Here is a 25,286-nt window from a genome sequence, read left to right as displayed (position 1 = left end):
TTTTTAGAAAATCTAATCCTTACGTTAGAAGCAATGAATTAATTTTATGATGATAAAAATGTAAGATGTTCTTTTAATTCTAAGCCTTGGGGTGGAGCCTGTGGATAAAGATATTATTCAAAAACCTCCAAGAAATCTAAAGGACAGCATTCTGACCAAAAACCTGATTGTTAAAATACTGGTTTCATCAATAATTATCGTCTGTGGAACACTGTTCGTCTTCTGGAGAGAGGTATGACAAAAGTGCAAAACTTGGAGCAGTAGCAACCTAATTTAAAATAAATCCTTTTTTATACCAGGAGTTGAAATTCAGAGTTAATATGAACTTAGTAGTGAGTTTTGGCCATGCTTATTTAATACTAGCAGAGTAGAGAGGAAGATTTTCAAAATAGTTGTTGAAAAGCAAAATACAGTGTTACTGCCCAATCTGTAATTTAACATAGACTTTTTCATGTTCCAAATCTACTTTGGAAACTTAGCCCATAGAAAGTAATTTGTAAATCTTCTAACCAGATTATTATGAAACAGCCATTCAACTTTGTTTCCCCAGTAGAGAAAAATGTTGTGTGAACATTTGGTAGTGCATCATGGAATTACTGCTATTCCACATGCTTGAATAAATGTTGGTCAGAAGGCTTCATTTAATTATAGCCTGGAATTACAAATTTTTATAAGTTACAGGTGTGTAATATTTGCTATATGATTTAATAAATCGGCTTGGGGCAAATGAGTTACTTTTGTTTTCATTTCTTAACTCATAAAATTTATGGTAGAATTATTGTAATAATTTTAATTGACTTTGTTTAATTGAGGAAGGTTTAAAACATGCTAAAGCCATTTCATTTTCTTTGTTGGCAGTTAAGAGACAATGTAATAACACCGCGAGATACAACCATGACTTTCACCTGTTTTGTATTTTTTGATATGTTCAATGCTTTGAGTTCTAGATCTCAGGTAAGTGATTCATATTGTCCATTTACACAGTATTAACACAATAATCAAAGTTTTCTTTGAGGGGAGATCTTGCTGTGTTTGTTTCAAGTGTTTTCCTACGGATTTACTTCACATTTGTTAAGCTCAGAGTTCCAGGTAGGATTTCTTAAATTACAGATAAGTTAATTACTTAATTTGCTTATGTGGTGGCGTCCTGACAAAAGCAAGAAAGTTGTTATAAGAGCTAAAGTGTGATGGTCTTTTGTATTGCTGTATATACTTGGTTGTTTTTTTTGTCTTCCTGGAAATTCTGTCAGCTCAGCAGCCTTACCAGAACGTGAAATTTCTCAAAGGCCTTAGATTTTATATTTTATAATCATAAAATCAAGGGAAATTTCTAAAGCTGTTCTGTATTTTTTTATCTGTGTATATTTTTTTTACTTTAAGGAAACAAGTCTGAAATTTTGAGATAGTATACATTACTACATTTACATTATTGTAATTGGCAGTCTTATCTGTTCTGGAATAGTGTAGGGGTAACCTTTTTCTGATGAACTGTACTTGTGGAATACTGAGCTCAATATGCAAGTTGTTGACTATGAAGACAAGACTTGTACTCTGTTTACCAGGGACAAAATGCAATCAGCCTGTTGAGGAACTTGTTCTGGATTATCTAAGAGGTCAACAGTAATATTTTACCTTTTTCTAAAAATCTGGATGAAAAGAAATTGTTGTTTCTTGTCTAGATAATTAAGATTACATGTACATTGTAACATATTAATTTTTTTACAGACAAAATCCGTGTTTGAGATTGGACTTTGCAGTAACAAAATGTTCTGCTATGCTGTCCTTGGATCTATAATGGGGCAGTTATTGGTCATTTACTTTCCTCCACTTCAGAAGGTTTTCCAAACAGAGAGCCTGAGTGTACTGGGTAAGAACAGTTCCCTTTTCAAAACTGTGCATTAAAGATTAATTTATAAATTTGGTGGGAGGTGGTTCTGTAAGAGCACTTTCTGGCTGTTTGCATAGAACAGGAATACAAAAACCTGCTCATACTTTTTGGTTTGTGGATAGGGTTTTTTTGGGGGTTTTATTTGTTTCATTGAATTGGTTTTTAGTTTTTTTGAATTGTTCTAGATGTATACTTTGGGAACCATGATTTAAATGCATATGGCACATAACTGATCAGTGTGTTTTTAAATTTTTATAAAGGTGCTTATTTATTTGGGAGTTTTTAATATAAATTTTGTTGCAGGCAAAATTGACTTTGTAGGTTTCTGAGCACTATTAATTTAACTGTTTCACAAGTTTTTCTCTCTATATAAGTACCTTATTTAGAAATTCTGATCCTTTAATGTTAATTGCATTATCATAGGGTAAATAAACAGGAGAATTTAAAAAAGCTATAGATACATAATGCTGTTGACCTCATCAAGACTTAGATTTATTACTTTTGTGGTTTTCAGGAGTTAAGTGATTGTAATGAAATACATGTATTTATTGTTGCATAATTTCTGATTATATTTATATTTTTTCAGAATTAAGTTAATTATGGTGCTGAAAATAAGTTTATTAAATACTTTAAAAGCTTTTTAATATCTTGTGTGTAGTTATGATTTGTGCATAAACTATACATGTTAATCTTCTGGGCCTGCAAAAAATTGAATCTTGCTTCATTTCACCTGAACTTTCCTAATGATTGGGAGAAAATTTGAAAGTCTTGTAAGTCGTGTTCTTTTTTAAGTCTCTCCTCAGCCTTAAATAGCAATTTTAGAGAAGGCTAATTATCTCTTCCAGATTTATTGTTTCTACTGGGACTCACTTCCTCTGTGTGCATAGTGACTGAGCTAATAAAGAAGTTTGAAAGAAGCAAGGAAAAGATCCAGAAACGTGGAAGTTCTTCTTCATCGACTTCGTCTTTTCTTGATGTATGATGCATATTGCATTCTTGTGTTTGCAAACTTAGCGATTGCTGTCTAAAGATGTTGGAGAAAGTAAAACAGTATCTGGAGGATAAAGGAGTCCTGAGGGCTTTTGACAAGTCCTTTTTTTTCACAGGCTAGTGACGAACTTCATGTTTCAAGACTGTTTAGAATTTCACTTCCAGCTGTGGAAGTAACAAATCAAATTATGCAACTTTGGTAACATTTTTCCTCAAACATAAATTTACTTTTAAGATTGAATGGTATTATGGGGGGGAGGGGCAGGGGTTAATTTAAAGAAAGATCTAAGCCCAAGTCCCATTTTCTGCACTTAAAAGATATAACTGTGTAAAATCCTTCTCTTAGATATAAATATTTTAGTTTGTTTTTATTTAAAGCATTGTACTATTCTACTTTTATGGTGGTGGGACTTTGCTACTAATACAAGGATAAAAATATTTCAGAGGCATTCCACTGGGTTTAGAGTCTGTCACAAGAGTGCCATATTCTAGCTACTGTATTTATTTACTTTATCCTGCAATGTGTAAGCGGCTCAAGTACCTTGTGCTACAGTTTTTTTGTATCCCGAGTTTGTTTCTTTTTGCACAGGATGTGACCGCTGTTGGATCACTGTTTTTCTTTTCTTTTTCTGTGATTGAAAAGCCTATACTGCAATTTGAAGTAAATGTTTGCTTTTCTTACAAGTGTGTTGTCTCTTTGTTTTAAAAGAAACAGGCATTTACATCGAACGGACTGAGCTTGTTTTGATATGATTGCAGATACAGGCTTTGTTTCATGTCCTGTTCCACTATTTACTTTAGTTTATGACTGTTAGATCACTTCAATGATTAAAAGACAGTAGTTATGGAAATTATCTGTAGTGTATGGAATTAGAAAATTAATGCAGTAATCCTCACTGGGCAAAAAAAACACCCCATCCCTCTCTGAAAGAAGCTTCCTTCCTTCTTTTTTCCTTCCTGTTCAGTAAAAAAGAATCCCTTTTTCCTGGTAGGGCAACTTTGAATTTTAACCCACAGAATTACTTTTGGAGCTAGAAAAGCATTATAATAGAATTTGTATTGACATTGTAAAAGGATTTTTAATATTACAATGTCTGAATACTCTAATATTTACTAATTGGAAATAGTGCTTTTCCTCAAAATAGTCTTGCCCTTTTGTCATCAGTGTCATCTCATCATCCTTTCAGGAAATGCAAGGAACTATCACCTAAAGAATCTTGAAAAGAGGATGTCTGAAGATCTCTGGGGGGAGTCAAAGACACAGTGGTATCTCTTTCCCTTGTAAAGTAGTGCATATGCATCTCCCCTCACCGTAGCCTGAAAATGTGGCAGTAGCATTGAATCTGACCCATGCTGTCACACTGTCATTTGAGGAGGAATTGTAATGAACAGACACTGGGATATTTCTGCACTTGCCATTGTGACTTGCCCCAAATGCCATGCTCAAAAGTGCAGTATGAATTTCTCTGCTAATGTTACTGGAATTGTTTTCTTCTTTTTGCCTGTGGGATTCCTAGACACAGCCAGGAAATAGGGCTGCAGACAGGCCATGAGTGCATGTTCAGTCTGCTTTATATATGCAGTTCATCCATGGCTCTTTGTGACCCTCAATATGCCCATAATTAAATTTGCCAGAAGTTTTGGTGCTGTGTTTTCCAATAGAAGGCAAAACAAACAAGTAATAAATACAGTTCAATGTCATTATATATAAAAAATGCCTGGACTGAAGTCCATCACCATTATTTTGGCTGCTCTTATGATTCATTATCCCCTTACAACAGGTTTGAGAGATTTTTTTTCCCCAGAGCAGTTGAATCAATAGTGGGAACTTTCCATAAAAATTAAGAGGTATTTCTCATGGAGTGGAAATAAGAAATTGAGAAATTTTCTTGCTTCTGCTGAAACACTGAATAAAGAATTTTGGTTTTAATAAGTAAAAGCCCTTTAATTTTCCTAAAAAGAAGATGGAAGACCTATAATGAGTCAGAAAGGAAAACTGTAACACTTTAAATTCTGCATAACTCTAGAATCAGTAATTATTTTCTTCAGCCTAGCCTACAGGTTTGGGTTTTGCAATGGGTGTGTATTATTTCATCAGCAATAAAGAAGAGCTGAATTCTGCATTTGGAACATATTTCCACTAGAGTAATTCTTAATAATTGAGCCAGCTTTCCCAAAGGTATTCTCAAAATGCCATGTGGTCATAGCACTGTTTTTATCCTGGAGTATTTGACCTTATTTCAGTCTTCTGAATTACCTAATTGAAAATACGACTTCTCATCAAGTCTCAAGAATTTTTACCATCTCCAGCAGTTGTCCGATGTGGGATTCAGAGTAAATGAAGATCTCTGTTCTCCCCAGCACTAACAAAGTGGAATCAAACACACCTGTATTTAAGACTTATTTTGCATGTGACTTTTCTGATAATTAAAAAATCTAAGGAGTTACAAGCTTGGTAAAATAAAACATATGGGAAGACAAGAGTCACATATTTTAATGTTACTTGATTCAGCATCATGGCATTAGAAGTTATTCAAAGAATAATGCTTTCAGTCATCCACTTTCAGTGATGCAAACCTATTAACACTGTATAAATGCTGAGTTTCTGGCACAGCACATAGAATGGCTGTTTTTTTCTTATTAGATGCTTTCCTCTTTTTGCCAGACTCTGATCTGGTCTTGGTCATCTTCTGAAAGAAGTCTGGAGATACCGTTGATTCCACTGTATTCAACAAAACCTTATAAAGCTGAGCCATTTTTGGAGATAAGATAAACAGGTTTTCCACTGAAGGTGCTGATTTAAGCTCTTGATACAGTCTGTGCACAAGGGTCCCAGTGTAAAGCCTGCTCAAAAGAAGGAGAGAATCTGCATTTAGAATTGCACCTCAACAGGACAGATACAGAACCATATTGCTTGATGACAAAAACATACAGTACTCAACAGTCAACTCCTATGCTAAGAGTATTTAATTCCTTTAAAGAAGGAAGTTCTACTAAAAATGCAGGCCAAAGAGTTTGATAGAGAAAATGAAACATGTTAACACACTCAACCAGGGGCTTGTATGGAAAGCAGATCTCTAGAACAACCTTACCTACTTAGGTCTGGCTCAGAGAAAGGAGTACCAAGTAGCTGGTTGAGATACAATCCCATCTGAAGACAGCACTGCCACTGGCAAAAACTGTGTGCAGCATCTAAATCAAAGTCGTTATTTTGCAATTTCTTTTCCTTCCATTTTAGAAATTCGTTATATGCAATGCTGTCATCTTCAGCAGGAAGAACTGTGGGATCTAGGTTATAAATAAAAAAAATAACTTGGAAATAAATGTTCTGCTGTAAATTGTAAAAAAGGAGGTGAAATGAGCATGTAGTCAGGTGGGGTGGTCTCTTCTCCAGGTAACAATCAAAAGGGCAAGGAGAAATGGCCTAAAGTTGCATCAGGGGAAGTTTAGGTTGGACATTAGGAGGAATTTCCCTTACAGAAAGGGTGATTAGACACGGGAACAGGCTGCCAAGGAGGTGGTGGAGTCACCATCCCTGGAGGTGTTTAAGGAAAGACTGGAGGTGGCACTCAGTGCCATGGTCTGGTTGACAGTGTGGTTTTTGTTCAGCCATGGGTTGCACTTGGTGATCTCAGAGGTCTTTTCCAACCTAATTTATTCAGTGTGATCAAGTCCAAAGAAGCCTTCCATCTCACTACAACCCCCTCATAAATCCTGTCAGTCTGGTTTCTATAAACCAGAACCTAAAGAAACCCTGGCATGCATCGTCTTTGCCATCAAATGAAGGACTCCTGGAGGGAATGTCCATAACCCTAACAGGTATAAATATTAGTGAAGCAATTTCTGTGATTATTTAATACTTTCAAATTTGCAATGCATAGGCAGAAAAAGCGTGCCTGGGTAACTCCGCATTTTTGAGTACAAATTATTTTAGAAAAACTCAAAAGCAAAAAAAAACCACTGGAATCGAGAGTTTTCTGATGCCTGAGTACGTTAGGTTTATTTTTTGTAACTTTTATATCTGAATTAACGTTTTGATGCTAAAGAAAGTACTTATAAATGCAAATTAATATTTTACAGTGTGGTAAAGTACTGTAAATGTTAAACTGATGGTTAGCACTTTTTTTGGTGCATATCAATGCAAAGAATGTGACACCTCAGGATACAGTGTAAATCAAGGCCAATTCCTGTAAACTTGCACAACTCCCTGTAAGTGTGGGAAAATGGGCCTAGATTTTTGTAGTAGCTGAGCAATTGAAATTATATTCTTTGGAGACATACCTGGATCATTGGTTATCCTCTGCAGTTCTCCAGAAACTATCACTAGAAGCAGAGCCTTCAATTGGTTCAGCTTAACTTTTGGTTCTGAACAACGTATCCAGTAACACGTTACAGCAACAGCGAGTTGTAAATGACTTGGGATCTGTTCTAGGAAACTCATTTTCACTCCCAGAGTCTCCAGCAAAAGCATCTGACGGGATGACACGGGCACCTGAAAATAAATTTAAAAATTGAAGGTAAGAGACTTGATCTGTTGTGAGCTATTTCTAAAAAGCCAGTAAATTCCTGGTTAAATTACCTACCGCTTCAGACTTTTAATATAAAAATATTTAAGTTTCTGAATAGATATTCTTAATAGGAAATATTTTTTAAAATACTACCTAAAACATTAAAAATTATACAGTTAAACATCAGGTAGAAAGATAAAAGTAACTAATAAGTAATTAATTCCTAGCACATGTTCCCTTTTTGCTGAACCATTTAATTTCCAGAAAGTGGTGTTACAAGCTTTGTCCATAACTTCATGCATGCAAAAAAAGGCATGGGTCAGATTTTGTTTCACAACAGTGCTCTGAAACATTCTACAGCCTGATCAAATACAAATTAGGTTTTGTAGTGTTGAAATCGGACTTTCCTAAACTACATGAAACTGAATTCCTTCCCACAAAAAACAAGTATTAGTATAACAAAATACGTAAAGTGAAATAAGGGCTTCCAATGGAAAATACAGGGAGTGTTGCATATACACACACTACAGCTTCTCATACAATTTGTCTTGGTACACTTGGAAGGGGGCAGGAAGGAAAGAAGATGAATACAACCTGATACAGTTTCTTAAATATCACAGATACTTCTGCGTTAAGTAGTTACTAACTGAGGTGGCTTAGTTCAGACAGCACATTTAGTGGCCAGATGGCAAAGGTGACTCCCAACTATTTTTGTGTCACTCGTGAAACGCTGTTAACTGTGATCTATTGTGACAACCATTTACCTCCATTAACTTGTCCAAAGGAAAACGATCATCACAAAAATCTGAGGGTAGGCTTGCTGCTTGAACAAATGTTTTTTTAAGTGTCTTTTGGCATCTATCAAATTCACATACAACGGGCAGCTCGTTGGTCTGCTTACTTGGAGTAGCATCTTCAGCACCGTGAGATACTCTCAGAAGCAGTCCATAGATAACTTGTCGGATGGGCAAAGCTGTGCTATGAGCACTGGGTCTCTGCATGTTCTCCACCTGAACGCGGAGGAAGGTACTTCTAAGTATCAGGGCATTGATGACGAGTGGGGCCAGCTTACCTTTTGCCAAAGCATCCATTACCCACTGTGGTACGTCTGCTCTCCTGGCAGCCTCGCACTCATAGCACCCATTCTGAAAGAAGTCCTCAAGATTCACGTCAGACGGAGCATAGTCCTCCATCGAAGTGCAAAGAAGCTCCCGTACTTCTTCCCGCTGGTGTTTCTTGAGGTATTTCAGCACGCTGTCGACGGCCTCGGCGGGCTCGGCGAACTGCGCCAGCCAGTGCAGCAGTCCCTGGAGGCGGAGGTGCTTCCCGCCCCTCCCCGCCGCGCAGCCCCGGGGCAGGCGCACCTTGCTGAAGAACGCCTCCAGCGCCTCCAGGCCGATGAAGTCGTTCCCGTTCATGACGGCGAAGAGCGGGAGCAGCGCCTTGCTGAGGGGCCCGAAGTGGCGGCAGAACCGGTCGGCGGAGAAGCAACGCGCGGGCACGTAGCAGCCCTGCGGCGCGGCGGCGCGCACGCCCTGCCACTGGAAGTGCGACAGCGGGCAGTACCCGCCCGCCAGGTCGAACACGAAGAAGTCGCTGTCGAGGGAGAGGACGGGGCAGCCCCAGCGGTTGGCCAGCCCGGCGATCTCGCGGTCGGCCTCGGCGAAGCACTGCACGAAGGGCACGCCGAGCCGGCCCAGCGCCTGCACGAAGGCCTCGCGGGTCAGCAGCGGCACCAGGCAGCCGCCGGCGCCGCGGGACAGCCCGTGCGCCGCCCGCAGCTGCTCGGCGGCGCGGCCCCGCAGCGTGGGCAGCTTCCTGTCCTCGGCGCCGCGCCCGCCGTCCAGCACCACGAAGGGCGCCACGCCGCAGGCCCGCAGCGCGCCGAAGAAGTCGCGCACGGCCGCGGCGAAGGCGCCGTAGTCGCCGCCGCGTCGGAAGTCGGCGTCGGGCGCGAAGCAGAGGTGGTGGTAGAGGCTGCTGCCGTCGATGACCAGCTTGGTGTCCCGCAGCCGCAGCTCGGTGAAGAACACCCCGCGCTCCTCCACGAAGGACGTGAGCCCCTGCACGCCCATGGCGCCGGAAGCGGTGCCGGCAGTGACACGCGGCGCCCTCCGATCCCGGATCCGCTTCCGCGGGCTCCTCCCGCGTCTCCTGGCGACGGGGCCGCGCGGGCCGGGCCGGGCCGGGAGCGCTGCGAGCCCCGGGCGCTGCCGCTCCGCCGGCGGGCCTGCCTGCCCCGGGCCAGCCCGGGGGACACGGCCAGCCCGGGGGACACAGCCAGCCCGGGGGACACGGGACACGCCCGGGGGACACGGCCAGCCCGGGGGACACGGGAACGCCCGGGGGACACAGGGCACTCCCAGGCACCGCAGCCCCGCCGTCCCTGAGGGGTGAGGAACGGGGACGCCGCCCTCGCCCCTCGCTCTGGCGGAATGTGGTGCCAGTTTGTGTTCTGAGTCTTACACAGTCTTGTAACCAGGTAATAACATCCCTGAGGTTACCATAGGGGGTCTCGGCTTCCCGAGTGTGCTCCAGGGAGATACTGAAGTTGATAGTCGAGTACATTTGACCCCGTTTTGCCATCACCCTCAAGCTCCTTTGCTACTAGCACTACTAATAAAATGTAGTTTTCATTTCTCTAGGAACAGTAAAAAAACTGAGTTAAGTGAGATGATGTCACTTTAGCCTTGGGTAAGTTTATAAAGATGTTGCAGAAAAAAATAATGGAGCCAGTGTTAAAAAGGAAAATCTCATTTTTTTGAATTTTCAAAACATTTAAAGGAGTGGGCCAGTGAAGTCATCGGCAGGAAAAAAAATCAAGGTAGTAAATACTGAAGACATTTACCGCTAAATATGAAGAGTAGAATTTGTGCTGCCAGGGGTGGAAGGTGGCAAATGTCAATGTAACACAGTGGTTGTTAGGGAATAAAAAGAAAACCTGATAAAATTGGAAAATGGCCTCGATTGGCAAAGAAGGGATTATCTTGGAAGCACAAAATGTCACAGTGTTTCAGCTGTTGCTACAGAGACCTGAAGGTTAATCTTTCTTACAGAAACTAAGAAAGGTCAGGGGAGAAGCTGAGATTGTTTGTGCTTAGCGTGTGTAGGTGGAGCTGTGAAACCCTAACCAGCAACTTTCCTTAAGTTTGCAGCAAAAAGGGGAAGATTTAACTCTAGCCAAGGAAGAAAATATTTAAAAATAGTGATCCAGACAATATAATTGCATTAGTTTGGTTGGCATCAGCAGGATGCCTGACTCTGGGATGGGAATTGGGAATGCTGGCCAGGACAAAGGAAACTCCTTACCAAAGATACTGGATACTGTATACTGAGATTTTTTAAGAAAAGAGAGCTGAAGACTTGGTTGCTTTGTGTTATCTCTAGTTGTTCTGAACTTTAATGAAGCAATTGATGTTGCTGCTTGGGAAACACCTGCTCAGTGGGAGATGGACACTGGTAGGAAAGGAGCACAAGGAAGGCTAGAATGAAGGTTTAAGTGAGGTAGGAGAGGTTCATATGCTTCTTGAAGAATCCATCAGTCTTACAGCTGAGTCAATCTTTAAGGTGTCTTGGCTCTTAAAAGACATTTCTTTCAGATGCAGTGCACAGAAATCCACCTCTTCTGTGCATTAAAATGCACCTGTGATGCCACAGTGGCAATCACTGATTCCTGCCTTATGACACTCTTCATCAGTAGACACTAAAGCATTTCACAAAGCTACATGATAATTATTATTATATAGGAAGAGAACTTGAAGCATAGAGGATAAAAGGTGACAGGCATTATTAGATATAAAGCACAGAAGTTAAACTCAGTGACCTACTTGATCTTAAGCATGGTTTTGTGGTGTAAAGGATTGTCATATATTCCTAGGCCCAAGTAAGTATGAAAATTCAAAGATGAGCTGTGTTAAATGACTTCAGAAAGAAAAATATAGGTGAATATAGCTCAGCAGTTTTTCTAAGTGCAGCTGTTTCTAAAGGAATTTATGAAGGCATGCATAAAACAGCAATTAAAAGAATAGAACAGTAAATGAAAATCGCTTAAACTTTCTAGAATTGGCATTATAATATTTTATGGAGTTCATCTTTCTGCCCTCCCCTTCTCTACACTTTAACATGATCCATTTGGGCTCCTTCAGACAGATTTGGAGTTACAGAGAAATAATTTTCAAGCTGACATTCTCTTCTTAGCATTGACATTTCAAAATTTTTGTCAATGTTGCTGAAAGAGAATAAAGAAACAGTATTAGGAGTGCTGTAGTTTAAAAAACATGCAGGATTTGTATTAAGATGTCTTTTAGTAATTAAAGTTTATCTGTGTTTCATAACATGGTGACAGTGCAGTGTCAGGCTTTTTGGTATTGTGTGACAGCAACTCAGCAGATGGGTATGAAAACAGATTCTTGTGTCTATACACACATACTCAGAGAGTTTGTTGTTGCAAGACACAAATCTGTAATCTTAATTTAGGCTCTGCATTCATTGGAAGATAAGCAAGTGACATGGAGCCTAAAGTTGTACAGCTTTTAAAATTAGGCAGTTTGTCTTTGCTCTTCCAAAGGCACCACCACCCAAATGAAAATCCTGTTTATGTGCTTTCCTTGGAATGATGTGATGAACAAGGTCAGTGTGGGCCTGCTGCTCTGCAGTGCTGGTGGATGGTAACAATAGGAGCACTGATCTTACAAAGGATCTTACACTGATCTCCAAAGGATCTCTGAGCAAAATTATGCACGTAGCATTATATACAGACAAAGCAGTGAAAGCAATATTGCTTTATTATGTGCAGTGAAACATCTCCACTTTTTCATTTGGAATGAGGAAGGTTGAGTAAAAAAATTGCTCTAAACTCATGTTGAGCTATTGAAAACCATAGAAATGTTAGAGCTTGGCCTTTGCAGTCCTTATGTTTGCAGAATTAGGACCTCAGTGAGACAAGAATTCCCAACCAAAGCTAACTTGTAGGAAGGGTTGGAAAGGTGACTCATGAAAGGACACAGTGAAGGAGAATGAACTTCAGGGAGAATTGGGTTTTATTGAAAGTCTTGCAGATTTTCTGTGAAACTAATTTGCAGAAGATTTTAGTAGTGAGTCACAGTGAAGCTGTGAGGTCAGCACTGGAACAGATGGTGAAATCTGAGGGGTAAATGAAAGAGCAGAGAAAACAGAGATGGGAGAGAACTCAAATTATGGGTAGAGGTTATGCTTCAATATGTACAAAAATCTTGAAATTAGTATCCTGAAATGTAGATATTTTTGGTGGTGTAAAGACAGGTGGTGAAGAAGAGTGCTATATCTAGGGGAACTGTGCTATCAGTTCAGTGAATTAAATTTAAGGTTGATTTAGAGGAAGACTGACTATGTCACATCTACATTATCTGGAGTTTGTTTATCAAGTCTGCTACCTGCAGTTTAGCAGCTTAATTTGTGTTTGCTGCAAGCTGGGCACTGTAAACACTGGTACAGAATTAAATGAGAAGTTTAATAAGAATAATACATTGACAAATCAATATTTTTCTGTTTCAAGTGGTTTCTGTGAGCGTCCATTGAAGAATAAAAGGATTTGAAAGCTACATCCTTGAGAAATTTGTGTAGTTTTTGTTGCACAGAGAAATGCTGAAATTTCAAGAAACTGCTAAGCATGTCACTGTTGCCAGATTTAATTCTGCTTGCTCAGAGGCTATGATTGCAAGAAGATACACTATTGAGAGGAAACTTGGCAATGGGAGCTTTGGAAGTGTGTATTTGGTTAATGACAGAAAAGCAAAACAAGGAGAAGAATTGTAAGTAAACCCTTTACATGCTTTAAATAAAAATGTTGGGCACATATTTCTTGCATTGTAGATATTTTCTTTGTATTTACGTGTCATGTCTCAGTTTGGTGTTATGTTGCAACCTTAACTGTCTAACTTTAGTGAGGATGTAAGGTAGAAGCAGACTTGTTTTGATAACAATTGGATGCCTTCAGGAATTGGTTCTGTGTTACTGTAAAGACTCAGATTGTTGGACTGGTCTCAGAAAAAAACTGTAGAGTACTGATGACTTAATTTTTATAACTGAGTTGTCTAAATGAAACCTGAGAAGGAAGAGTTACAGAATTCCAGTAAACACCTTTCTATTTGCTCTATACCTAACTGGTAGAAGGTTTGATTATTTTTTTTTTTAATTGCCAGCAAATTTTGATTTTTTTTTTTTTAGCTTGCCTGAATTTGGACAAGTCTCATCAGTTTTATTGATAAACTCTTTGGGATCCTGAAGCTACAATGACAAAAGAACATTTTCAGAGTGTTGACATTCCTGTATGTGGGTTTGATGTTGGGTTTGTGGCTGGGCTTTCTGTTATGTAGAACTGTAGTAGTAGTGTGTAGTACCATGTGTTGTACCTTGATACACCAGGGAAATTTAACTATAAATATTTTTGTTTTATCCAAGGCTCTTTGTCTAAAGTCAGAAACATCAAGTTGCTTCTCAGCCAGAAATACATAATTCCTTTAAATAGGGGGGTCTATTGGTCCCTATTGATGGGCCAGTAATGATAATAATGAGCACTTACATGATTAAAAAGCTTTTTCTGATTCATTTGTGCCCCACTTTTGCTACTTTTGGCCACACATTATTGGCAATATTGCTTTAATAAATGTGCAACCAAGGCATAATTCTGTCAATTGTTTTCCTTCTACAGCAATTTACAGCTTCTCAGGTCTTTGGATTAGGGTTAGTGTCCACTAAGCTCTTAGCTTTTTTCACATGTCTTAAAAGGTTTTGACTATCTCATAGCCTTAGCTACACTTTTCTAAAAAAAAAAAGTTCTGTAATGAAATATTTCATTAAAACCAATAAACAGTATTTTTATGTTAAGGTAGTCTATCATGCCCATGGGGTGACAGTAACTACCTTAGCTTTAAAAAAGCTTCAGAACTCAGCTGTTACTAAACTCATTCTTAGAATATTAACAGTGTAGTGAAATGTGGGTCTCACACATTTGCTGCTATAGCACAACCTGTCAATCCTCAAAAACAAGGAGCATATCTTAAGCTTTTAAGTGGTTATTTTTATTTTTTTTCTTAAGAATTTTGAGTGACTGCCTTGAACAAACATTTACTGCCTGTAACATTTCATGCTTGCATTTTGTTAGGGATGAGCCTGAGTGTGTCCTCAGGACAGAGACGGAATATCAAATTACATATTTTTGTTTTTATATTTAATTTTTTATCAATCTCTTTTTGTGACCGCACAATACAATAGAAATACACCAGTATTTAACCAGCCCAAGTGATGAAAGATGTGCAGTGCTGTGTTTAAGCCTTCCATCACGAGGGGGCGCTCGCCTATCACAGTTCATTCCTTCCACGCCTCAAGCGTGAATCGACGAGGGAATGCCCCCAGAATTCTACCACTTATGTGCTAATGGATGGCAAAAATACTATCCCAGTTGAGCATGAAAACAGAGGTAGCATAATGATATAGAGTGTAGGATTTAGAAATACTGGTTTCTTAAGGTGGTAAAATATGCTAGAAGTCACATTGTCAACACTGCTTTCAGCTAATCTCATGTACTGGTTGCTGCTTATGGTATATATGTATTTTTGAATGAAAATTTACATGGTTCAAAATAATGATCTTAATATAGCTCTGAAGGCACTTTGATTGAAAAAAAACCACAAACAACACAACTGTGACCTCAGCAGAATTAGAATTCTATTTTTGTTGTTTCAGAGATTATCTAGAGCATGCTGAGACAAATGTTACGTAGAGTGTAAACTCAGCCACAGATAATTTATTGAAAACTGCTGTAGTCTAAAGGACTGTGAAAAAAACATGGGAATAAGTCAGGAATACAAATTCTCAAGAAAAATGACAGAAACTGTTCAGGGATCTCCTTCTTGATTTTCCATTAGTGCAATGTCTACAAGATAAGTTGATGCAGAGACTAACAGTGGTTATCATGTAATTTCAAGTATGCTCAGCAAAATTTTTGCATGATTCTAGAAATAGTTTTAGGTTGTGCCTTGTATTTTGTCACCTCTCAAGGATCATTATGCACAGATTGCTTCAGCAGGGAAGGAGAGAGAGTTGATTATTTGGGGCATACCTCAAACTAACAGATTTATTTCACATAAAACTTTCAGGGCTGCTCAGGCCAGTCGTGCCTGATTTTCTGAGAAGTACATGCCAGCTTCATGCTTCTCCCCAGTTCTTTGTATGGATGGGATCAGATCATACTAGATCAGTATGGTATGGTTGACTTGCCCACTCTATAAACAATTAGGTTATGAAGTACCACAAGTGTAGTAGCATATGTAAGTCCCTTACTCTAAGTCCCTCTTAAGTGTTGCTTAAGTGTTGCATTGTATGACACATTCTTTGCCTGTTGCCTTCCTATTTTTTTTTTATTATTTTATTTTCTGGTGTAAGAGCTTTAGATCTTGTTGTATGATTGTCAGAGGGTTAAATATCTCAGATAGAAGTCCCTGCAATTTATTTGAAAGCAGCAGAGTAGAGAACAAAAAAAAATGCCCTTATAGAGAGAAAGATCAGAACCTGGGAGGTTCTTCACTATGAATGAAGTTTCTCATGTACTAAACAATATATACAGGAGAGAGAGTATCAATTTCCCCCCTTTTTTTGGAAGAGACTAGGATCAGAATTCATATCTTAGACCCTAAAGTCAGTTAAGTACAAGAGACACATATGTACAAAGGCAAACTTCTTTCCAATTTACACAGGATGTCTTAGTTTCTGGATTATTTGGTATTGATTTGTTCCTGGACAAAGCAGATAACTTGGTTGTTATAAAGAAAGTTGCAGGGTTGTACCAGCATTTTTACAACTAAACAATATTCCTGCAGTCACTTCTATGCTAGTCCCCCTGAATATCTTCTCAGTTAATGATAACAGATAATTATTATTAAAGACAAAGTATTTTACAGCAGAAATAAGTTCAGCAGTAGTCTTGAAAGACAATGCCATCACTTAAAGAAAATGAATGTCCTAATCAATTGTGCCAAGGGAGGCTCTGGGTTAAGTGCCACTGATTCATAACCATGTATGGGCAAGCAGCTGAAGTACACAGTAGGCAATAGGGACTTCTAGTTCATAAATATTCACAAGGTATTTATGTGTCCATGTGGTAGAAAGGACACGCTGACAAGAGCCAAACTCCCTGGACTGCTCCACTGTGTGCTAACTGTGGGGTGTCAGCTCTACTTCTGCATCTGACTTGCATTATAGCTTTAATCCAGACTCATGCTAGGATTCCTTGGAAACTGTGCCCTTAGCTGAATAATTTATCATGTGACTTTCAATTATTTATGACTTCTTATAACAAATGATATAAAATCTAAAGGTGGGAGAGATTTGTTCCTTATGAATATCCAAGTGACAATCAGCAGATTGCTGTGTTGTCAAGTCCCTGTGTTTGCTGCCTTATTTGCTTCTCTGAAGGTATTCCAAGGGAATGGTCATTTGGTACTGAATTGATTAAAACAGAAACAAATTGCTCCCTGCCAGTTGTTGTGTGCATATTCATCTTATTACACTACTTTCCTTTATTCTTCTCCTTCATTTAATAATAAAAACTAGAAATTAGGACTAGAATTTATCAGGGCATTTTAGATTTGTGAAGGAATATTCACAATCTCCTTGAAAACTGATCAAAAGTACATTTGCTGTAGGACCTTCCTGATTGTGACTTATTTTTAAATAAGCTTTTCTTAATGAACCATCTTTTGCTTGGTTCAGTCTTCTGTACCTGTGCTTTTCCATGTAAGGCTCAACAACCGTGCCACACTTGCTGACTGGGTACGGTCATACTTGGTCCAAATAAGAGACCATAAAGGCATTGACCTTGTGGATTTAGCTAGAGCAGTTTCAGAAGTGAGCCTTCATAAGCTTTCCACTTGAGTGGCCAAGCATGACTTTCATACTCTGTGAGCAATATTACAGGAGTCAAGGCCTAGAGCTAAGTGTCCAAGCAATTTCCTTGCTGAACCTCTGTAAGGGTGGCTGGTGCTCTCATGCTTTAGTTCAGAGTACACCTTCGATGGAGGTTGCCAGGGAGTGAAACTGTAAATGTTTTGCTTCAAGTTTAGCAGGCAGTCCCAGCTGTGGCCACAATGGTTTCAGATCGTTTCAAGTGCAGGCCAATACAATCCTGATTTAAAGACAAGTTTGATAACCTTGGACTCACCCAAAGCAGATCTCACTGGAAACCTTGTGGGAGGGTGCTTTAGTCCCTGCCTCCTGCATCCCTCTCAGTGCCCAGCTTTTCCTGTAGCCTAGCACAGTAAGGCTCCCCCACCTCAATGTAAGAAAGTTTAGGAAGCTCCTGTGCTGGATAAGGCTATGTGGGTTCTGCAGGGTAGCTTAGCATTGAAGCACAAGATGTGAGATTTCACCCTGCCCATGCTGGTAATTTAAAGTCACAGCCATGCTGCAGTCCTTTGCACATGCAATTACTGTGTTACATTTCCTAGTTCCCTCATTATCAAAAGCATAAAACCCAGCATTTGGTGGCTTCTTTGGAAGCAAAAGATCCATACTGGAACATGTCAAGGCCCTTTGTTCAGCTTGTGTAACACAGGTATCTGTGAAATCCTTTTGAGTGCTGTCTGATGCAACTTTTACACCTGCTCAATCACCTTTATAAGCTTTGGTGGTATCGTTATTGGTTTCCTCTTTGTTTTTTTTTTTACTGCTCTCCTTTAATACACCTTTCTTAAACCAAGTAGCCTACTTTTTTGTTTTTGGTGGGATTTGTCCATTTGACTGGGGAGGATTCTAACTATGTCTTTTATGTATGTAAGTGGGAGGCAGCATGCCTTAAAAGAAATACTACTTGGGTTTACAATAAATCTCGTCCTGCACAGAGCTGAGCTCCCAGGAGCTCAGTGCTGCAGCACTCACCACCTGCATTCTGGTCTGACATGCAGGCAGTGAGCAGTACTGGTGGTTGAATTCATTGTTTTGAGAATTGTTTACAAGCACACTTCCAACATTGGGCGGAGAACTGTGCTTAAGGCATTATTGGTGAATTACCTCTCTTTGAGGTGCACAGTAGAGACAGAATTTAATGATTTTGTAATTAAGCAAATGCCTTGACATTACTTCTGTCTCATTCATTTTGCTGAAATTAGTTTTCCTGCATTTGTAAGCTAATTTTAGTAAGAAAATGGGGAGAGGTGCAGTATTATTATTTAGGCTGAACTGTGGCCACCTGCCTCAAAGACGTTCAAAATATTTGAATATGCCTGTCTGCTGTATCTTCTTACAGGCCACCCTTGTTGGCAAGGTGTTTCCTCTTAAGTCTGCATCAGGGTAATTTGAACGTCTTCCATGCAGAATGAGCCTCCCGATTTTTGTAACAGTACATTGTAGCAATAAAACTGCTGCAGTGAGTGGAATAAATTCTGGATTTGCTGGGCAGTCAGTGTACTTTCCCTATTTTTTTCTGTTTTGTTTTGTTGTTGTGCTTATGTGACTTAGTAACTGTAATTACTTGTTCATTGTTTCCATGATGTGCCCTTCAAGTGTTCTAAAACTTTTTAATGTTGTTGGGTAGTTGCTTAAGTTTTGAATTGCATGTGTTTCAGATTGTTAAGACCAGAGTATCATACTCAGGAGGACTTAAAAGTATTAAAAGATTTTTATCTAACAATGGATGTTATATGCAATTAATTTCCTCAGAATTGCTTGATTCCCTTTGCCTTTGATTGCAGACTATTTAGTAATGTGCTGTTGTAAAGCTATAAACCATGTTTTTATCTTTTTCTACACTCCTCCCCTATTTTTTTTTTTCCTTTTTTTTTTTTTTTGGTAGTATAGATACTTGAATGCATATCAGAAATAAACATTGAAGGAGATGCCTGATGGAAAGAGACATGTTGGGAGAGTGAATTTTCTCATTAAAATTGCAGCAATTACTGTTTAAATTACTTTTGGGAATTAGTTACACTGGAGAGACAATACTGTTGACATAAATATCCTTGCAACAGTGAAAGAACATAATTCTGCTTACAAATATATTTAAATTCAGAAGAGAACCAATTAAATATTGCAATAACAAGTGTTTTAGTTGAATTTCTATGTAATTTTTAGAATGTCTGGTTTCCCTTCACAACTACTATTGCTCAAAATAGTCTGTTTTCTGTGAACTGATGAATATAGATCATGATATGAAGGTCTTTCTTCAAAATTTCCAATTTAATTCTAAATTTCTAATTTCTAATTCTAATTTCTAACTAATTTAAAAGTTCTAACTAATTCCTCTAGAAGGAAAATTCATTTTTGGCAGATGCTCTAGCCCAAAGCTGCTAGTTGAAAAGTTATAACATGGCAATGATGAGATGTTTAATCATATTTAAAAGCTTGAAGACAAAATGCTGCAGTCAGTCTTCAGTTCTGTAATGGTGTCTCCTCTTGTTTGAAAGCAAATGTTAATTAGCAGAGAGCAGTTGATTGTAAAGTATATTGTCTGTGTAATGAAATTGCAATGCTGGTTTAGAAGATTTGTAATGTGAGGAAAGTCTTCAAAGATACTGAGAATAAAGTAATTATTTAGTTCCATGTTGTGTTTCTCAAAAATCCCGTTTAGGTTAGGGACAGCATGGTGCTTAATTGCATTCTTAAGCTAGACTGGGCTGTAGGAAAAAGGTTGGATGAACAGTAGAGGGAGATAATGCAACATGTAACCAGAAAGTATTGCTAAATATAAGTACATTCACAGGTATTAGTATCTCATCATCACTTTTGGTAATTTTTCTCTTAAGACACAAATTTCTTCTGTTCAATCACAGTCTATTAGTATTTGATTTAGAGCTGAAACATATGAATGGACTATAAATGTATTTACATTTTATTTTTCTATTTCTCTCTAGGAAAAAGTTCTAATTTCAAAAATATGGCTTTAGAGAAAAATTCATCCTTTATTAATCAATGCCTACTTTTATTCTGCCATTTTTAATCAATGTAGATGGTTACTGAAAGAATTATTCACAGTAAATGAATTTTTATATCTAAATAAATAATTTCATTTAATCACTTGTTCAGTTCTGTGGAAGATAACACAATTGCTCTGCTTTGCTTTATAATTACTGACTTTTTTCCAAAATTGGCACATATGGTTGACCAAAAATAATTTAAGCTATGCCCCTTTGTATAAATGAGAGTTTGCTCAGTGCAGAAGAAATTATGTAAGCTGTATTCCTTGAGGCTAACTTATTTCAACAGTATTTTCTTTCCAGAAAATAGATTCCACATTTTTTGGGATGCTAATTAGGAACTGTAATTTCAAATAAGCATAAACTGTTTTCATCATGAGTTGCCCTGTTCAGTGTTAGTGCATATGTTATGGCATTTGAAAATTTGGCATCTTGAAAAGTATTTGTAGGTGATATAAATGTGCCTTGCTGTTGTTAATGTAAAGTGAATCATCCATTTCATTTGCAAATTTAAGAAATCTCATTGCCATGCAAAGATATTAAAACGAGTGTAAATTAGTTAAGGTGCTTATTCAGAAAATGAAATTATATTTAATCCATCTGCAGATATTACAATGCTTATATAGTGATTGAATTCATAGTGTTTAACTCAGGGATTAGTTCTCAGTGTCTGTGAATGTTCATGAGCAGTGTGAATAGGATGTTTTGGAGAACAGAAAAAACGAATTGCTGATGACTGTTCTGGCATTACCAGGAGGTCAGTACTGTCCAGGAGGACGACAAAAAAAGTGCAGCATTTTATTTAAGAAGCTATGCAGTGATACTTGCTATTGAAAAGGGGTTGTGGCTTGACTAATAAATCCACAGTGGGCATGGGAAGGCAAAATTCAGTTTAGAAATTCCGTAGTAATACTTGGGTCTGAAGTGCTTTGGATAATGAGTAAGTATGTGTATGCAAGGAGGAATACCAAAGAGCACTGGTGTGGTAATCCTCTTGATTTTCCCATAGAAATCAAGTGCTCTTAATTTACTGTGTTTCTTTCCTTAACTAAACCCAAGAACTCTAGGTAGGACTGATTTGTGTATGCTGACTTACTGTATTTCATGGTTCCACCATCTTCCTCCTTCTCTAACAGATGGATGCATATCTTTAAATTATCTGACCATGCAGACATTGGTGTTCCAAATATGATGGATAAAATGTAAAGAATGACTGTTGGAATTTTTGTTGCTGTCAACTGCAGAAAAGAAGTAGTAGTAATGGTGGGTGACTTCTTCCTGTCTGTAGGCACATGATGCCTTTGTTACCAAATTTTCCTAACAGTTTTAATAGTGTGGAAGCTTTATGCAAACTTTCTTCATGAGGATTGTCACCTCTTCTTCATTTTGGTCTCCATTTGCAGAGCTGTACCTTCTCTGCTTGCCATTTGATGAGTAAAAGGCATCATTAATTAGACAGGCACTCCGTTAATTTTATTGTTTGTGGCCAATTTCAGATCCAGTTACAGACCCAGTAAGAGGTGATGCATTTTTACAGAATTGTACTTGGTCCTTGTACTGAAGAGTTACCAGGGTGTAGTGGTAGTCCTGCAGAGGTCAGCATGGATAGAAATACAGCTCACAGTTATGAGGTATGCTACAGTTCTCCATAGTGGCAAATCAAAACCTAAATGAAACTATATTTAACTGCAGTTAACTGAAGAACTGCCTGTGTAAAATGAAGTTTCTGTTTAATTAAAAGCTTCAACTTTTGATCATATATTCCTCCATCACAGTTTTCCTGTTATTTTATCAGACCTATTTATTCTTGACATTAAAAGAGCTATATTTCTTTTACTTCCTCCTCAGCAAGCAAATATACCTAGGCAATAATTCATATTGCAGTTTACTCAATAAACAGAGTGCATTTTGAGAAACACTGCCTTTTAAGAATTGCGTCTGATCCAATAAACCAAATTATATAATAATAAAGTATGTCACCGATGTAAACAAATACCAGATGGGTTGTAAAACATTCCATTTCAGATCAGTGCAAACCGACTGAGATAAATACTGCTGTGGTCTATTGTCAGTCACTAGTAAAGCTCATAAAGGGATTCCCACTGCGTGCCTGAGTACTGAAGGGTTCCACCTTCATGTTTATTTTTCTCTTGCCTTAAGTTTTGCTCTCTTTAGCCCCCCTTGCTCCCCATTATTGCACTTTCAGACCCAGTGCATGGCTGCTTTTCAAAGTGTGGCAACACAAGCCAGCAAGGTTTTGCCAATGAGAATCAGAAGGTGTCCCCAGAGAAAGTGTTCCAGGGAAGGGGTGTGGGCCTGTTGAGGCATGAGCACAGCAGAGTCTAGGATGTTGCTTTCTGTATTTTGAGAAGTAGGTGTGGGCTCATCTCTCATGTTATTTTCCCACCCTGAAGGGATGGATGTAGTTACCTGTACCAGACCCAGCTTCCTCCAGGATGGATGTACATGGTGACAGTTGGATTTTTTTACTCTTCAGATATGAGTACTTTCATTACAAGACTCTTTCAGCTGTGGTCAGTTCAAGATAAAGTTTAAAGTGTGTTTCCATTATTGATTGAATTGTATGGCTTTTCCCACACAGTTATAATCTCGAAGCTGTTGTTCTGTATTTAAGGTATCTGCTAGTGCTTCTGGAATAAAGTTTTCTAATTGTGTGTTCATTGACATTTTATCTTATCTTTAGATACATGGTCTAGTGGTGGACTTGGCAGTGTGAGGTTTGTGGTTCAACTCAATGATCTTAAAGGTCATTTCCAACCTAAACAATTCTATGATCTGCTTAGGTGTCATATTCTACATTCAGCCAAATTTATAATATTATTGAAATTTAAATTAGCATGTCTCATTTAGCATTCCATCAGAAGGGATAGTTAAGTATTGTATTTGTGGCTTTACTTGGTTTTCTATAGATGCCACTTAGATCTCTATTTTCTTTGTTCATGCGATAAATATGAGATTTCTTACTCATACAAACGGCTTTAGACCTTTTAAATTCTACTTAATACTTGAACCTAAGTGGCAGAATATATAGGGGCAGATTTTTTGAAAAAATTGACTTTCAGGTGGCTCTGTATACTCCAGATGGAGTCTTGATAAAATCTGAACAAAAGAATGTATTATTCCCAAAATCCAGAATAAATGTTTATGCAACACTCTTTACTACTAGTACCATGTCTGAATTATGAGCCATGATGGCTCACTCTTTAATTATTAGCCAACTATAAAATGCAGGTTGGATCATAGAAACAGAAACACTTTGTCTCCTTCAAAATGTAGACCTGGATTTTATTGGTAGAGAGGAGATGTAGTCATAATGGTTTAGCTCAGAAAGATTTGTTGTTTTCTTATGATTACTAAGTTTTTATTTGTGGATCGATCTATCAGCCTATTTGACATCACCAGGGGTGCCAAATTTGAGTTATCTTAGTAGCTGTATAAAGCACAGAACGTGCCCATTTTAGCTGCCTGTTCAGGTAGAATTTACTTGAGTAAATACTTGGGGTAGGGTGAATTTAAGCACTCTTTAGGTGTTTTATGTATTTAAAAGTATTGTTAATTTATATAGATGAATTTCTGGCTGCAGACTTTTATTTTCCTTGTTTTTCTTCTAAAGCTAGCAGAAAAGAGCCACTTCAGATCTGGAGACTTTCCCATTGCCTCTGTGAGGCTTCTGAGAGTCTGACATAACTTCTTTGTCAATACTTAATTAACGCAGAGTTTTTTAGTACATATCTTAAATTTGTAAGTGTATTTACTGAAATATTATCAAAAGCTTTGCAGAAAGAAGTCTAGTTAGGTTCTTCATATTTAATGCAGTAAAATAAAACCTTATCTACATATAGACACAGTACACACATATACCAGAGGCATGCAGATGTATCTAATCTTGATTGCATCCAAAAATTTTCTTTCTAGAAGCAAATGCCTTCCAGCTGTGGGTATGAATTAGAATTGCGTTGCAGAAAACCAATACCTTATTTACAAGAAGTATATTTTCTTGATTTCTTCTTCTGGGAATTAATTTAAATGAGAAAAACACCTGTCATCTTGTCTGACAGCTGATGACAGCATTAAGATCGCTGAGTGACTAAGATGACAAGCCATCCGTACACATCAACACATCAGGCTTTTATTGCTGTCTTGGGTATGCAAGAAACTTGTATTAAGTGGTCTTTAACAAGGACTCATCCTGTTTGTCAGTTCTGTGACATGATTTTTATGAAGGAAGGGGTAATGACCCATGTCAGCAGAAGAGGAGGAGATTGCAGTAGGTATTGCCTGTCTGCGTTCCACAAAGCTTGTCTGCAGAGATGGAAACAGATCAAAGGGCATGTTTTTTTCGTCACAATTCCTGATGGGGATTAGGCAAGTTTATATGAAAATTCAAACATTGCTAGTCAGACACTGATTGTTCAGACTTAGGAAGAAATTTTCTCATGAAGAAACACAGCTTTTTTTTTCCCCCCTTAGATAATGTGAATTATTGTAGTTTTATCACTGTCATGTTTAACAACTGTAACTTTACAACCATGCTCTATTGAATGGGGAAATTACTAAAAGCACTGTGGGAGCTTCCCTTCAGTCTGAAACTTGCCTTTCATGTATTCGAAAGTTTGGGGAAATTTACCACTTTGTTTCAGTAAAGAAACATAATATTCTCTAATAGTCTTCAATATCTCCTTCAGAAATGACCTATGTTCTATTCTTCATTAAGTGGTAAAGTAAATAGAAATGGAATATGTTCTATTGTCTTTTTTAAACATTTCATCAGGAAAATCTTGGCAAAATCTGCTTTCTTATAGTGCCCTGCACTATATTTTTCCAGGTCGAGTTAACAGTAAACTGCCCTATTCCAGCTTCTATATAGAGCTAATTCTGAACTAAAAATTCTCTTGTGCACATTCATGTGTAAAGGTTGGAGAATATTAAAAATCC

General features: G+C 38.2%; 3 protein-coding genes across 28 annotated transcripts in view; 2 read left to right on the top strand and 1 right to left on the bottom strand.

Annotated features, from left to right (window-relative positions):
• ATP2C1 (ATPase secretory pathway Ca2+ transporting 1) overlaps positions 1–4,701 on the top strand; it is a 63,633-nt gene extending 58,932 nt beyond the window's left edge. For 9 of the 16 annotated variants that reach the window (XM_056483044.1, XM_056483054.1, XM_056483046.1 and 6 more), the window contains 5 exons: positions 85–232; positions 859–954; positions 1,726–1,867; positions 2,734–2,864; positions 4,066–4,701. In XM_056483044.1, the coding sequence (XP_056339019.1) occupies positions 85–232; positions 859–954; positions 1,726–1,867; positions 2,734–2,864; positions 4,066–4,089 (541 nt within the window). In that variant the 3' untranslated portion in view covers positions 4,090–4,701. Of the gene's footprint in view, positions 1–84; positions 233–858; positions 955–1,725; positions 1,868–2,733; positions 3,563–4,065 lie in introns of those variants that run through there. The other 7 variants (XM_056483045.1, XM_056483055.1, XM_056483056.1 and 4 more) reach the window with 1 other exon arrangement.
• A 657-nt stretch (positions 4,702–5,358) lies between these two features.
• Positions 5,359–9,519, bottom strand: ASTE1 (asteroid homolog 1). Of its 3 annotated transcripts, none has more exons than XM_056483062.1 (4): positions 8,151–9,519; positions 7,160–7,370; positions 5,971–6,166; positions 5,359–5,722 (listed from the first exon to the last, which is right to left on the bottom strand). In XM_056483062.1, exons 1-4 carry the CDS (start codon positions 9,459–9,461, stop codon positions 5,428–5,430), a joined length of 2,013 nt encoding a protein of 670 aa, XP_056339037.1. In that variant the 5' UTR covers positions 9,462–9,519; the 3' UTR covers positions 5,359–5,427. The 3 variants fall into 3 exon arrangements, with proteins under 3 accessions (XP_056339037.1, XP_056339038.1, XP_056339040.1); XM_056483063.1 differs by having other exon boundaries at positions 5,975–6,166; XM_056483065.1 differs by lacking the exon at positions 5,971–6,166 and having other exon boundaries at positions 5,510–5,722.
• A 261-nt stretch (positions 9,520–9,780) lies between these two features.
• The window catches only part of NEK11 (NIMA related kinase 11), a 79,990-nt gene continuing 64,484 nt past the window's right edge, over positions 9,781–25,286 (top strand). For 4 of the 9 annotated variants that reach the window (XM_056483069.1, XM_056483068.1, XM_056483070.1 and 1 more), the window contains exons 1-2: positions 9,875–10,890; positions 12,920–13,175. In XM_056483069.1, coding sequence (XP_056339044.1) covers positions 13,006–13,175 — 170 coding nt within the window. In that variant the 5' untranslated portion in view covers positions 9,875–10,890; positions 12,920–13,005. The other 5 variants (XM_056483066.1, XM_056483067.1, XM_056483073.1 and 2 more) reach the window with 5 other exon arrangements.

This window comes from Oenanthe melanoleuca, chromosome 2 (assembly GCF_029582105.1).
Source record: "Oenanthe melanoleuca isolate GR-GAL-2019-014 chromosome 2, OMel1.0, whole genome shotgun sequence".
Taxonomy (NCBI): domain Eukaryota; kingdom Metazoa; phylum Chordata; class Aves; order Passeriformes; family Muscicapidae; genus Oenanthe; species Oenanthe melanoleuca.
Note: the sequence above shows the minus strand (reverse complement) of the source record. Positions and strands in the feature narration are given on the sequence as shown.